A 14,825-nucleotide genomic window follows, 5' to 3' on the forward strand; every position below is an offset into this window, starting at 1 on the left:
TCTTTTTCAGTTTTCAATGTAGACGAGCTTACAATTGACCTCTATCTCTCTATCTTCAGTTCAGTATACCACTGAAGTTTATTTACACTGGAGTGTCCAAAAAATATAATTTAAAGTGTAGCCCTGCTTAACAGGGATAAAAATAATATGTTTTTACATGTCATTCATTCATTCATTTTATTTATTTGGAAGGGGGTTATATGAGCCCATCCCTGAAATGAGTTTCGGCGGATTGGGATGTCAATTCTGTAAAATATTCAATTTCTAACTTTCACGACAATGACGACAGAAACGCTTCATTAAAGTAATTCTCAATATAAAATAAACACAATAAAAGCAATATTGCCGTGAAATTCGTATTATAAAGTCAGCGGTGATATGAACCTAACAAGTGATATGAGAATAAGGGAAATTGAAAGACACCGTTCAGGGCCACTGCATTGCAGATGTGATTAGCCGAGTCTTTGTTCACTGTAGCGTAGCTCAGATCAAAGGTCAGAGCGGCAGACAGACGACAGCCCGCAAAACCACCACCTGCCATTTCAATGTACTCTGCCGTTTCATTTAATTTTTAATAGCCTCGGCCCCGATTCCGGAAACATTTGAATACAGTAAACAATTTAACCTGGGCAAAGGTGCTTAGTCACTGCTATTTATTAAAGCGATACCTTTAATTACCTCTTCAGTCCATTGCAGAAAATAATAAAGACGTGACCAAACCAAAGGATCGTTTCGGCGCCATGGGGTCGCCTCAAAAAAAAAGAAAGGGGGTGGGTTAAAAAAATAATCTCATAATATGAACACAAAATGTTTTCACTATTTGCAATTACTGCCCTAAAAAGCGGCTCGTAAACCACGGCGGTGTTTTCATACGCACGATTGTTCAGGCTAATAAAAAGAATTACCTCCAACCGGACAAGGTCGGAGCCGAGACGGGGGTTGCGGTGATTTGAACTGGGAAAATGGGAGCGATAGAAAGCATTAATGTCCCTGACAGTGAAGTGATTAAAAGAGAGCGGCGTTGGAAGGCTTTTTAATGAGTGGAGGGGAAGCCGTAATGAAGAGCCTCGACTCGCGGCCCTGAAATGTCTGTCTAATTAAGTCCGTTCTTTAATGCCGCGACGCCCTCGCGTACCATCTGAGGAGAAACGATTTTATGACTGCAGCATCCGGAGGCTGTCGCAAGCCGCATTGGATGTCTTTGTCGCAGAATGACCAAACGTTCGAGAGATAACAAAATGCAAAAATGATGTGCCGTATTTAAAAGACAGGAAGTTTGAGCTTTACTTATGAGCTTACACCTAAACTTTAGCTGCACACCTGTGAATACAGTGAGAAGAGCATCTACAATGATGAATGTGGTTTACCTAAGGGTATGGCCATGGGAATGAGGTAGCCATGCACTGGGGAACCAGGCTGATGTTGTTGGGTGGAGTCATTGGGTTGGAAGAGGAAATGGGGTTTGAAGACTGAAGACTGCAGGGCAGACGCACCACCTACGTTTGGACTAGTTTGGGTTTTAGACGACTTCATTACGACCCCTGAAAAATTAAACAAAAAATAAGAGTGAAGGTAAGGGGATAATTGTTTCTCATTGAAGATCATGAATACATTCCTACTTACCTTTAACAGTCTCAATGACTTTGGGTCGTTGAGTTTTGGATTTAGGCGTAGGTGAATTGAATCGAAGGTAAGGTGCCTTCTTCAGAGTTCGTCGATGACCCTCGTAAAGAGCTTTTCCGTAAAGTTTGGCCAGATATTCCTGATCATCCTGAGCCTTCACAACCACTGGCTGGACCTGAAAGAAGAATGAACTTCCTCCATCAATAAAAGTTTAGGTATTTCTATAATAAAATGTAATATCTACAAGCAAATGAAATATATACATTTCTGTATAAAGACAAACACTCTAAAATAAGCTCCTATTATGTAAACAATAATACACACATTAAAGCAGGGGTCTTCAACTACTTTTCTTCGGGGGCCAGATTTTAAAATTGTAAATATGATGCGGGCCAAACTTTTACCCCTATTTTTACTTTTGATATATTTTTTTACCTTTTCCATATATGTGTGTGTGTTGTTGTCGTTTTTGTTACTTTTGTTGTAGTATATTTGAAAAAAAAAAAAACATATTAAAAACATGCATTTTCAAAAAAAATTGAAATTTAAAAGCCTTTTAATTACTGAAAACTCATATTTTCTTTATTAATATTTAAAAACAATTGCAGTTTAACATGTAAGAGCCAAATGTTAATAGTAAAGGTGTAAGAGATCAACACTCCTAAACATATTTTGTTTATAACTGTTTACTTTCATTAATTGTTACATGTCAACTACTCACAACATATAGCCTGTCTTCTCCTCAGGACTAAAATTGCACTACATGTTTTCTTTTTTAATATTTTACAGATATATAGGCTAAACAGCCTTTCCATTGTACATTACATACAGATATCACTGTCGGGAGTTTGCCCCCTAGTGGCGTAATGAAAATGTAGTTTAATCGTAAATCTGTCATGGGAGAGAACCTTTAATCTACGAAAATATGTATAGTTAATAATTTACTTACCAGTAATTAAAGTATTCAAGTGTTACTTATAAAGTAAAACAAAAAAAAATAATTAATAATTTTAACTTTGCACACAGTTTTGATTGGAACACACTGAAATACATCACTTCCGGTCGCCGCGTCACATGCGGTGTAGTCGCATAAGTTTATTTTCTTTAATGCATCCAAAGCTCGAATTGGATCAGATAATTACGCACCCGCAGATGGTTGGCACCACACACAGCCCCTTTCTGTGTTGTCTTATACAGTGGTAAGGTAAAAGTAATCACGCTAAATTTATATCAGACTATAGTCGTTTCTCAATAAGGCTGCAGCCTCCGGAGGTCGCATTTCCAGGCTGCATACGTCATTAAGTCTTATTTCAGAATTTTAACAATTATTAAGTTGACTATTATTCTTAGTTAATCGTAAATTGTTGTAATATGCTTATGATTTGTGAATGTAATGCTCAGTTAACTTAATCTTAATGACGTATGCAGTCTGTTATTTTGTAACACCAAACTTGCTCGTATAACTACTCGTCTTAAATAGGAAAAACATTGATGTGTTTGGTCACTTCTAACTTTATCTCTAAATGGTACAATTGAATGAATGGGGCTAAGCTAAATGCTATTGAAGTGTCGCAGCGCGCTCCAGCTCTTACGTGCACGCACACAGATGATAGAGGGATGTATCAACAGTTCTTAGTTAAGGTAATAACATATTTTAATATTGAAAATGAGTAGACTAGTCCTTTAACAACTTTAACTATAAACCATCCTCTGAGTAAATGATGAAAAACGGAGGATGTGACCTCCACTGCTTGGTAAGTTGTCGTTCCTGAAAGTCGCTCGTCAATTTGCATAAAGTTGCATTGTTCTTAGCTCAAGTTTAATCAACTTAAGTTTATGAATAATTTTAACTTTCTTGACTAGTGAGGAATTGCTATAAATTACAAAAATAAAGTTGAAATACCTTAAGCATGTTTTTTATAATTTATCCTCACTAGTTGTGTTGAAATTAATTGCAAACTCAAGTTGAGTAAACTTACATTTTTTATTTATTTATGTACAACAAAGAATCTTTTACAGTGGCTGTTTCTCAATTCCAAGAACGCAAAGAACGGACTTGCGTTCTCGTGGAGATCGGTCTTGCCAGGTGACCTTAAAAGAACAAACTCAGAAGGTCGCGAGATGTGTGCAATCTTCCTGTTGGTCACGTGACCTCCCCAGATTCAACAACGCAATATTCATTAAGTGACAAACATACCATTATCTGTATTTTTATATACATTATTATATTTTCTATTATGTCATTTACGTATATATTTCAGATACCTTGTGAAGAAATAGGGAAATATAATCTTAAATAAGAAACTCAATTTAGATTAGTTGTTCTATGCCAATAAAAAATAAATGTAAATTTCAAATTTGCATTTAATACTTAAAATGTTTACAACTTAAAGTTGTGCGTAGTACTTCTTTTTTTTCTACCATTGTTTTGCCACAATGACTTCTGGGGTGTAAAGCGATTTTAGCGCACACGTCTGCACTTGATGAATCCTCGACATCAAGAACACATCCGGCTATTTTAATGCGTACTGTGTACTTGCGTTCGTGAGAATAGGAAACGAACTTTGACGGTTAATGATGATGTATAGCAAGAACACAAGATCGCTAAAGAACGCATATTGAGAAACAGCCATTGTGTCGCTGTTCACTCTCGCTCGTTTCCGTGGAAATTGCACAACTTCCATTGAAATTCGAACGAGTGTGCATGCAACTTTATATTGCATTTTAGCAAGTTATCCCATCGCATTTTTCTTTCATTTCATGCAGCCCTAATTTACATGGTAATCCAGATACTATACTATAATCATAGTGATCTCTGATAATATCAGACACTAATTTTAAGTTAAACATACAGTACATGTGAAACAGTACAATATACAGTATCTACAGTACAAGAAACACGGTACACTTTACTATAACACTACCATAACACCATACTTCAAGTGTACAAAAATAAAACACAGGCTCATGTAAAAAGCTACTGTAAGTATAGCGACCCAACAGAGCATTATCTGACTGCACCTTTAATGATAGCAATAAACTCGCTTCATGCTTGGAAACCTTTCAGATAACCCATGAATGTGTTGCTAGGTTAGGAATCATCCACTGAGATACCAGGCAACAGGGACAGACATTAAGAGGACCTGATGTGTACCAAACACAGATAAGGCAGGCCTGCCTATTGTATTCACAATCCTTTATATTTAGTAATTTAGTGTCAGGGCAACATATGGGTGCTCACATCGGCTCATTTAAAGAAAACACTACAGAGATGTAGAGTCGTCTTGAGATACTGGGTTTACATCCAGATGCACAATTTTAGGAGTGTTGTGAGATACTGTAGTCAGTAACAACAAATACGGCAAATAAACAGGTAAACAGATTTTAAAATTCATTTTCACAATTACAGACAGATTTTTAGGAGCAAAGCCAAAACAAGCTTTGCTACAAACCTAGTAAGCTAAGCTAGCCTACATAGGCAACATTTTGAATAAAATGTTGTCTAGGTAGGCAGCTCACTAGGCTTCGGAGTGTAATGATTTGTGGGAACACACATTAGATAATGCTGTGCTTGCTCACCATCTCTTGGTTGAGTTCAGGTTTAGTTCTGACACACAGAGTGGGTTGTTTCCCATGCGGCAGTGTGTTTTCTGGCTGTGCTCTTACTGAGCCTCTCAGAGAGGTTTTCTTCTCCACTGCAGAGGTTTGACCTCCTCCTCTTCCTCTCAGCGTAGCCCCGTGGCCGGTCCTGCTCCCCTGGCCCGTGACTGCAGCATTGTTGCTCTCCACAGTCCTCTTCTCAGAAACAGAGCTCTCCCTCGCCAGCTCATCCTGCCAGGAGAGAGAAAGAGAGCGTGTTGGAGTCAAAAAAGCTTAAACGGGTGCACAAAAGCTTTTGTTCGAAACTGGCAAAGCCCATGGTTTTCTATGGCCAAATAATTCATTTAAAGGAAGAGTTTAACAAAATATAAGAATTCTCATAATTTACTCTCATGCCATAACAGATCTACAGTATATGATTTTCTTACTTCAGTTGAAAACACAAAACATTATTTTATATTAAAATGCAGTCATGTTATCGTATACATAAAATGGCAAAGCAACTTAACTCATTCACCGCCATTGATGAGTTATCTCGTCATTTATGAGTTCATATTTAACTAATAAATATGCCTTTCTGGACGAATTTCAAAGTGAAAGTGTAATACCGCTTTTATCCACCAGATGGCGCCAAACCGAATTTATCAAAAACGGAAGTTAAAAAGATTTAATTATTTATTTTAACTGCCTTTATGTTTGATAGGCATTCTGAGTCTGATCTCTAACATAAATTCCTTTACAAAAACGCAATTTTTTTAAGCTTTTTGCTCAAAATGTTGTATTTTTGAAGAGAAATATCCATATTTCAGTGGTTAAATTAAGTAGAAAAAGTAAATATATAATGAAACGTTTTTTCCGCATTTTGTTTGTTTCTTTGTTTGTTTTTTGTTTGTTTGAAAGCAGAGGGTGTGTTCTTTAATTTGATATAATTTGTATGTTTATATATTTATAGAAAATAATTTTTCCTGCAAGGAATTTTGTGAAAATTTTGTTAAAATCACAAAAATGCAGGTGGGCAACTTTTCTCAAAAAGGCTGGCGGTGAATGAGTTAAAGCACATCCATCCATCATGAAATTCATTCAAACGACTCCATAAATGTCTTATGATCAGTGTTGGGGGTAACGCATTACAAGTAACGCGCATTACGTAATAATATTACTTTTCTGAAGTAACGAGTAAAGTAACGCATTACTTTATAAATGTACACATTAATTTTTGAGTTTCTTTTTAAAAAAGTACTGCAAGTAACTTTTCAGTTTAATTAATTTAATCTAAAAATAAAGTAATGTACTGGATTAAACTGAACATATTAACATAGTATTATGCACTCTGTGGCCTGAGCGGGCACAGTTTGAGTCAAAAACGGAGATGGCAGGCCAGAGCTTGACATTTTTGTGATCATAAAAACACTTGCAAGGCCTGAAAGAGATCAAGCCTCAGCCAAGTCAGAAAAAGTAATGCAAAAGTAACTTAAAAGTAACTTAAGCATTACTTTCCATGAAAAGTAACTAAGTAACGCAATTAATCTAACCTGTCAAATATCTTAAAAATAGACACCAGAGTAATGTTTGTGTTAACCGTGGTATAAGAGTAATAATCGACTACTTTGAATTATTTGAAAATAATGCACACAGAAGGTTTAACGGCACTCCGCTTTGCATTATTTTCGAATAAATTAGTCAATTATTCCATACTTATACCACGGGCTTGTTGAATGCTTTATTCTGATTGGCTGAGGAATGTTCCATGGGTGTTAACCACTGATCTATATAAATGACTGGATTGCGCATGATGTCACAACTGGTGGATAATAGCGGTATTGCGGAAAATCTCGTCATTGGCGGGGAAGCGTTTTCTCTTAAATAACGAGATATCTCGTCAATGACGGCGAAAGAGTTAAATCAATAGACGTTATCAGATTTTAATGATAAAACATCACTTTACTAGTCTTCGTTTTTATATCTGAAGTTACCCTGTACATTATTACAACGCAAACGTCCTAAGCATGTACATAGTTATTTACTAAAAATTGTACATTTTGCTTTTTAAACAGTTATTATACATTCATCTTCATTACAGTATCAGATCAGCAGACAGACCGCAGCATATTTAGTATTAATGACCAACGTGCTCATTCTGAAATCGAAATAAATAATAATCATGCTTTGTACCGTTTGTGCAGACAATAATTTGCTGGTTTTGTAAAAATGTTATCTTTTCAAGTTACCTAAACTTATTCGAAGAAATAACGCTGACTGTGTAGCTGAATGTCAAAAAAAACTTTATTTATACCCGTGTCATTAACAGAACGCAGCAGACACACTCACCTTAACGGTTTTTTCTATTATCCTGCCTGATTTAAACAGAAACATTGCAAATAACACCAGAGTTAACAACTAATTTACGTACACATATCCTAAAAATTAACCTTGTGTGACTGATAAGCTGTAAAGCGGGAGAAATTAGATCATGATTTTAAATGGAAGTCAATGACGCCCTCTGCCGGTTGGGTATACCAAGATGGCGGCTCGAACTCTGCACTGGCTTCACCTCACGCTGTTACGCTAAGCGTTCTATGCGCAATCCAGTCATTTATATAGATCAGTGGTGTTAACTATTAAGAACTATTTTTCTTAAAAATAAGCACCAGAGTAATGTTTTTGGTAACCGTGGTATAAGAGAAATAATCGACTCCTTTGAATTAATTGAAAATATGCTTAAAGGAATATTCCATTTTCTTAAAAGAAAAATCCAGATAATTTACTCACCACCATGTCATCTAAAATGTTGATGTCTTTCTTTGTTCAGTCCAGAAGAAATTATGTTTTTTGAGGAAAACATTGCAGGATTTTTCTTATTTTAATGGACTTTAATAGACACCAACAATTAACACTTAACTCAACACTTAACAGTTTTTTTCAACGGAGTTTCAAAGGACTATAAACAATCCCAAACGAGGCATAAGGGTCTTATCTAGCGAAACGATTGTCAGTTTTGACAAGAAAAATAAAAAATATGTTCTTTTAAACCACAACTTTTCGTCTAGGTCCGGTCCAGCGCGACCTAACGTAAATGCGTAGTGATGTAGGGAGGTCACGTGTTACATATATAAAACGCACATTTGTGGACCATTGTAAACAATAAACTGCCACAAAGACATTAATTAGTATCAGTTGACATACAACAATCCTCTTTCAACACACTTGTAAACACTGGGGCAGAGTTTCGCGTTCGTCCTCTGTGACCTCTTGACATCATGACGTATTGCGTGGGGTCAGCTGGCGCATCACGACCGGATCTACATGATGAGACGTTGTGCTTTAAAAGTGTATATTTGTTATTTTTATTGTCAAAAATGACAATCGTTTTGCTAGATAAGACCCTTATGCCTCGTTTGGGATTGTTTATAGTCCTTTGAAACTCCGTTGAAAAAAACTGTTAAGTGTTGAGTTAAGTATTAAATGTTGGGCTTTATAAAAGTCCATTAAAATGAGAAAAATCCTGCAATGTTTTCCTCAAAAAACATAATTTCTTCTCGACTGAACAAAGAAAGACATCAACATTTTGGATGACATGGTGGTGAGTAAATTATCTGGATTTTTCTTTTAAGAAAATGGACTAATCCTTTAACGTCGTGCCGCATTAACCTTGGGTGTGCATTATTGTCTTATAATTCACCGTCTCGTCATCAATTATTCCTTACATATTAATGCATTACCATATTCTTCATCCCTTAATTCTATACTATACCACCTAATCTGTAGTTAATAGTAAATATGTGTTCCCCAGTCTAAATCCGAAAATATTAGTTTTCTCTCACAACCACATTAACTACATTCTTAGACCTTTCCAACAATATATAGTTTGTCGTGATAAATTAACATTTACATGCAAAATATTGAAAAAAACTCCCAGAATAGTGCCAGATAACGGGTTGAGTTTGGATTAATTGTAATTTATAAATATTCTTTACTTAAAAAGTTTGATGTAATCAGTTTCAGAGTACTCTAAACTTGTGGGGTTTTACAGTGAGTGCAACCCTCACAAAATATCTGACAACTTATTCAGACATTTCCTCTAAAAAAAAAAAAAAAAAAAAATATATATATATATATATATATATATATATATATATATATATATATATATATATATATATATATATTTCTTGAGATAAATGAGCATTGATGGATTGTGTAAAAACATCAGACTGTATTGTAGGGTATAAGAAGAGATGAGAATACAAACTCACATGAATCTCTTTGCTGAGTGTATTGATCCAGGCATCAACTGTCTTCTTTATCCTCAGTTCTTCACTAACATCTCTAAAGGACAGAAGACACATGACAGGCCATCAACATTTAGTAAATGTCCTTAAAGACAAGACAGAAGGCATACAAGTGACAATAGCAACATTATTTTCAGACTCTGTTTCCAAAACCGCTCTTGGGTTTAAAACAACTATTATCCATCATCTCTAAGTTTTAAAACAACTACTATCCATCTTTTCTAAGTTTTGACCTAATTTCTAAAACAAACTATTTTTAACTTCCTGTTTATGATAATATTTTAATGTTTAAAAAAATCAGTCGTGTCATTTCTCATCATAAAACTAATTTATAGTACCAGCCAAAATTTCTGCATCTGTCCATCACATTTAGAGATGATGGTGTAAATTTCATTTATTATGTTAAAAGGAATAAACAAATCACAAATTGAGTTTCTATGTCTCAAAACAAAACAATTCTGACTGTGACTGAAACCACGGCTGCTGTTCGGTGCATAATACTCAGACATAAACATAGACAAAATCACATAGTTCACACCTTTGCCAGCATAATTATCTCCGTGTTCACGTACTAAACGTCTCAAAAAGCAAATCCCAATGTGGCTCGACATCTGCAGGCAAAGCTAATCTAAATGTAGCATACTGCGCTTAGAGACGAAACGGTCTTCTAGCATTTCTCCGCAGCACACATTATGCTAATGCCCTGCTGTCTGCTGGCCTGTTAGTCCATCTCTGAATCGTTTATTGCACTGTATATAAATCACAGAGACAAGAAGCTGAGTGACATTCCCAGCATGCCGTCTGTAGCACCAACACCTGATGTATCTATTGCCTGATTCCTTCCTCTTTGAGATCTTGTTTTGAGTTTCAGTTCGTAACACATAGGGGTTTGTAAGGGCTGGGAGTCTGTGCTCGTGTGTAGGATGCACAATGGAGTTATGTTGGAAAACACAACAAATCCATCACCTCAAGGGAATAGATTGTTGAAAAGATGTAGAGGCAAAACGAAGGGTTTGTTCTGATGTTGGTATCTGCTGAAAAGATGTGCAAAACTAAATATTTCAGTGGATTGCAGATTACATAAATGTGATAGAGAGTAACTTTTTAACATTTTATTATATACAGGTGCTGCAGAAAGTTTATTGTTTATTATATTCATCCATTACACACAGACTGATATATTTCAAATGTTTATTTCTTTTAATTTTGATTAAAACTGACAACAAAGGAAAATCCCAAATTCAGTATCTCAGAAAATTTGAATACTGTGAAAAGGTTCAATATTGAAGACACCTCAGTCTCAGTCTAGTTCTGTAGGCTACACAAGACGACCATTGACACCTTGCACAAAGAGGGCAAGACACAAAAGGTCACTGCAAAAGAGGCTGGCTGTTCACAGAGCTCTGTGAATTAAGCGAGAGGCGAAGGGAAGGAAAAGATGTGGTAGAAAAAAGTGTACAACCAATAGGGATAACTGCACCCTGGAGAGGATTGTGAAACAAAACCCATTAAAAAATGTGGGGGAGAGTTAAAAAGAGTGGACTGCAGCTGGAGTCATTGCTTCAAGAACCACTATGCAGACGTATGCAAGACACGGGTTTCAACTGTCGCATTCCTTGTGTCAAGCCACTCATCGGAAGCGTCTTGCCTGGGCTTAAGACAAAAAGGACTGGATTGCTGCTGAGTGGTCCAAAGTTATGTTCTCTGATGAACGTATATTTTGCATTTTCTTTGGAAATCAGGGTCCCAGAGTCTGGAGAAAGAGAGGAGAGGCATACAATCCACGTTGCTTGAGGTCCAGTGTAAAGTTTCAACAGTCAGTGATGGTTTGGGGTGCCAGTTCATCTGCTGGTGTTGGTTTTCTGAGGTCTAAGGTCAACGCAGCCGTAAACCAGGACGTTTTAAAGCATGTTATGCTTCCTGCTGCTGACCAACTTTATGGAGATGCAGATTTAATTTTCCTACAGGACTTGGCACCTGCACACAGGGGTACCTGGTTTAAGGACCATGGTATCCCTGTTCTTAATTGGCCAGCAAACTCGCCTGACCTTAACCCCATAGAAAATCTATGGGGTAATGTGAAGAGGTAGATGTGATGTGCCAGACCCAACAATGCAGAAATGCTGAAGGCCACTATTAGAGCAACCTGGGCTCTCATAACACCTGAGCAGTGCCACAGACTGATCGACTCCATGCCACGCCGCATTGCCGCAGTAATTCAGGCAAAAGGAGCCACAACTAAGTATTAAGTGTTGTTCATGCTCATACTTTTCAGTTGGCCAAGATTTCTAAAAATCCTTTCTTTGGATTGGTCTTATGGAGATACTGAATTTGGGATTTTCCTTAGTTGTCAGTTATAATCATCAAAATTAAAATAAATAAACATTTAAAATATCTCAGTCTGTGTGTAATGAATGAATATAATATACAAGTTTCACTTTTTGAATAGAATTAGTTAGATAAATCAACTTTTTGATGATATTCTAATCATAAGAACAGCACATATATAATAAATAAATATAATAATAAATAAGCAAGACAAGCAATTGTTTTTGTTCTCTTTATTATCAATGAACATGACAAATGTGACAAAGAGGAGAAAAATGAACTTTACCGTTTTGTAATACCATCCATAGAGCCTGAACCAAAGTTATGTGTTATGCTTATGATGAATGTCTGCATCAGTTCTTTCTGACGCATTTTTATACGTCAATGTCTGAAATAGCTCACTCACTCATTTTTATTCACTTTTCCTCATATAATGGACTCAAAAGTCATTTGTTATATAGGGGACAGTGAATGAGTGAATGGTACACAGCAATAGTCTTATGCAGGGGTGTTCAGTGCTGCTCCTGTAAGGTTACTGTTCTGCTAAGTTTAGCTTTCACCCTAATGAAACACACCTGCCTATTATTTTTAAGTAATCTTGAAAATTGGATCAGGTCTGGTTGGATCAGAAGATTGGTTCAGGTGTGTTCGATTAGATCTGTAGTGACTCTCAGCAGGACTGTGGTCCTTCAGGAGAATGTCTGGACACCGCTGGTCTTACAAACCCCTGTTTAATTGGGCTATGAACTTGACAACTTAAAAGTTTGGTTCATGAGACACGTCCAAAAAAAGTATAAAGGGCTCATTATAGTTGTGCGTAGGTCCTAGAGACGGCGGAGGTTATACATCGGTTTTCATATATACTTTTGTGACGACGTGCAAACACACGCGCAGACCGCTGGTAGGCAGTACCTGCACGTGTAACCGCAGTAGCAGCACGACTGTCAATGAAGAAGCATCTTGGCCAGTTTAACCCAAAAATGAAGAAAAAACAGCAACTTGTTGTGTATGTTTTAAGTTGATCAGCAGTGATGGAAGTAAATAAACAGCAATTTATGTTGCAGTTTGAGTTAAATCACTCCTTAACTTGGCACATCCTTATTCTCACCGTCGCAAACGGAAATATCTATGATGCAGTTTTATACCTGACGAGATGGGTTCTGGTGGACCAATCACAGCGCTTGCGGTCGGCATAGAACTGATGCGCTGTTATAAATTTGGCGAGGTGCATGTCAGGCTACGCAGATTTATGCTCAGTTTAAGATGTTTTAGATTTAGTCCGAGAGCTTGTTGACCCTTTATTGAAAATCTACGCACGGTACACCGTCCATGTCCAGCAAGGCAACAAAAACATCATCAAAGAAGTCCATGTGACATCAATGGGTCAGTTAGAATGTGTTGAAGCATCCAAAAATATTCCAAACTTGGTCCAAATGGTCAAAAAATAACAAAAATTACGACTTTATTAAGCATTGTGTTCCCTTCCGCGTCTGTTGCGAAGCACATGCGCGAGACCAAAGCCACGTGACTGAAGTGCACGCGGATGACGTGTTATCCTCAGACATGTTTGCAAAGTTTTTTTTTTAAACTCTCAGACTGTAAACAAAGCCCAGGTCCACAAAAAAAAAAACAGCTGGGGTGCACCAGATAACACGTCATCCGCGTCACTGCAGTCACGTGACTTTAGTCTCGCACATGCGCATGTAGATTTTCAATGGAGGGTCAGCAAGCTCTCTGACTAAATATAAAAGATCTTAAACTGTGTTCCGAAGATAAACGAAGGCCTTAAGAGTTTGGAATGACATGAGTGTGAGTCATTATTGATATTATTTTCATTTTTGGGTGAACTATCCCTTTAAGACCTGGTGTGTTGGTATTATGAACAAATATTGCCTACATTTGTTACTTTATCCAAATGGACATAATCCGGTTGGTTTTACAGCAGTGGTGCAATTGATATCATATATTGGTGATAATTTGTGACCCTGGACCACAAACCGGTCTTAAGTCGCATGGGTATATTTGTAGCAATAGCCAGCAATACATTGTATGGGTCAAAATGATCGTTAGGATATTAAGTAAAGATCATGTTCCATGAAGATATTTTGTACATTTTCTACTGTAAATATTTAAAAAAATATATATTTATCATCAGTAATATGTTTTGCTAGAGACTATATTTAAAGGCGATTTTCTCCAAATGTTCAAATAGTTGTATATCAATCAAATATTGTCATATCCTAACAAACCATACATCAATAGATGTGTTATATAAATCTTAATAAAAACAGAATCGACTGGTTTTGTGGTCCAGGGTCACATATCTCCTTCCCGTTAATAATTACCATAACTAATTTTGCATTTTAATATATATTTAAGCTAAACTGCAGAGTGTGTTATTTTGGCCTGGTATTATGTTTTGACCCAAATAAAAAGCAACAACCTAGAAAAATATAAGATTTAGTTGGTTGTTGGATGACAATACGCCGTATTCCTACATGATTTCACACTGACCTGGCTCATTCCAGCGAAAATATGCATTCATGTGCACTTTCCAAACACTCCATCAAAGCTTCAGAGTTTTCTCTCGTGTCTAAGTGCCATTAGGAAGATAGTTTGGATTGCAGCCTGGATGTTATTGCACACAAACATTGTGGCACAAAGAGAAGATACAGAGCAGGACTGCGATGCTGTCAGGAGAGACGGTTTCAGGAGCACAGTGGTGCAGCAATGCACAACAGCTGGCCATGAAAAACAAAGACAAAGAAAACTGAGCTCTAGTGATCTTTACCCAACACCCACTAGAACCACACCAAACACACACATACAGACTTTCTACATGAAAACAAAAGGACTCACTGATCCAAGTACCAACACAGCTGCCCACATATCTCACAGAGGGCTCTCGACACAAACACAGACTCTCATCCGAAGGCCCTGGCTTGCGATAAAAAAGCTTTCACTGAACGCCGATGTGATAGATTC

The 14,825-nt window shown here is 36.8% G+C and overlaps 1 protein-coding gene across 1 annotated transcript in view; it reads right to left on the minus strand.

Moving 5' to 3' along the window:
• kiaa0586 (KIAA0586 ortholog) overlaps positions 1-14,825 on the minus strand; it is a 177,882-nt gene that overhangs the window by 80,257 nt on the left and 82,800 nt on the right. Inside the window, exons 14-17 of the mRNA XM_055171508.2 lie at positions 9,477-9,549; positions 5,203-5,454; positions 1,624-1,798; positions 1,368-1,541 (exon numbers count right to left, since the gene is read on the minus strand). Of these exons, the coding sequence (XP_055027483.2) occupies positions 1,368-1,541; positions 1,624-1,798; positions 5,203-5,454; positions 9,477-9,549 (674 nt within the window). The remainder of the gene's footprint in view (positions 1-1,367; positions 1,542-1,623; positions 1,799-5,202; positions 5,455-9,476; positions 9,550-14,825) is intronic.

This window comes from Misgurnus anguillicaudatus, chromosome 7 (genome assembly GCF_027580225.2).
Source record: "Misgurnus anguillicaudatus chromosome 7, ASM2758022v2, whole genome shotgun sequence".
Taxonomy (NCBI): domain Eukaryota; kingdom Metazoa; phylum Chordata; class Actinopteri; order Cypriniformes; family Cobitidae; genus Misgurnus; species Misgurnus anguillicaudatus.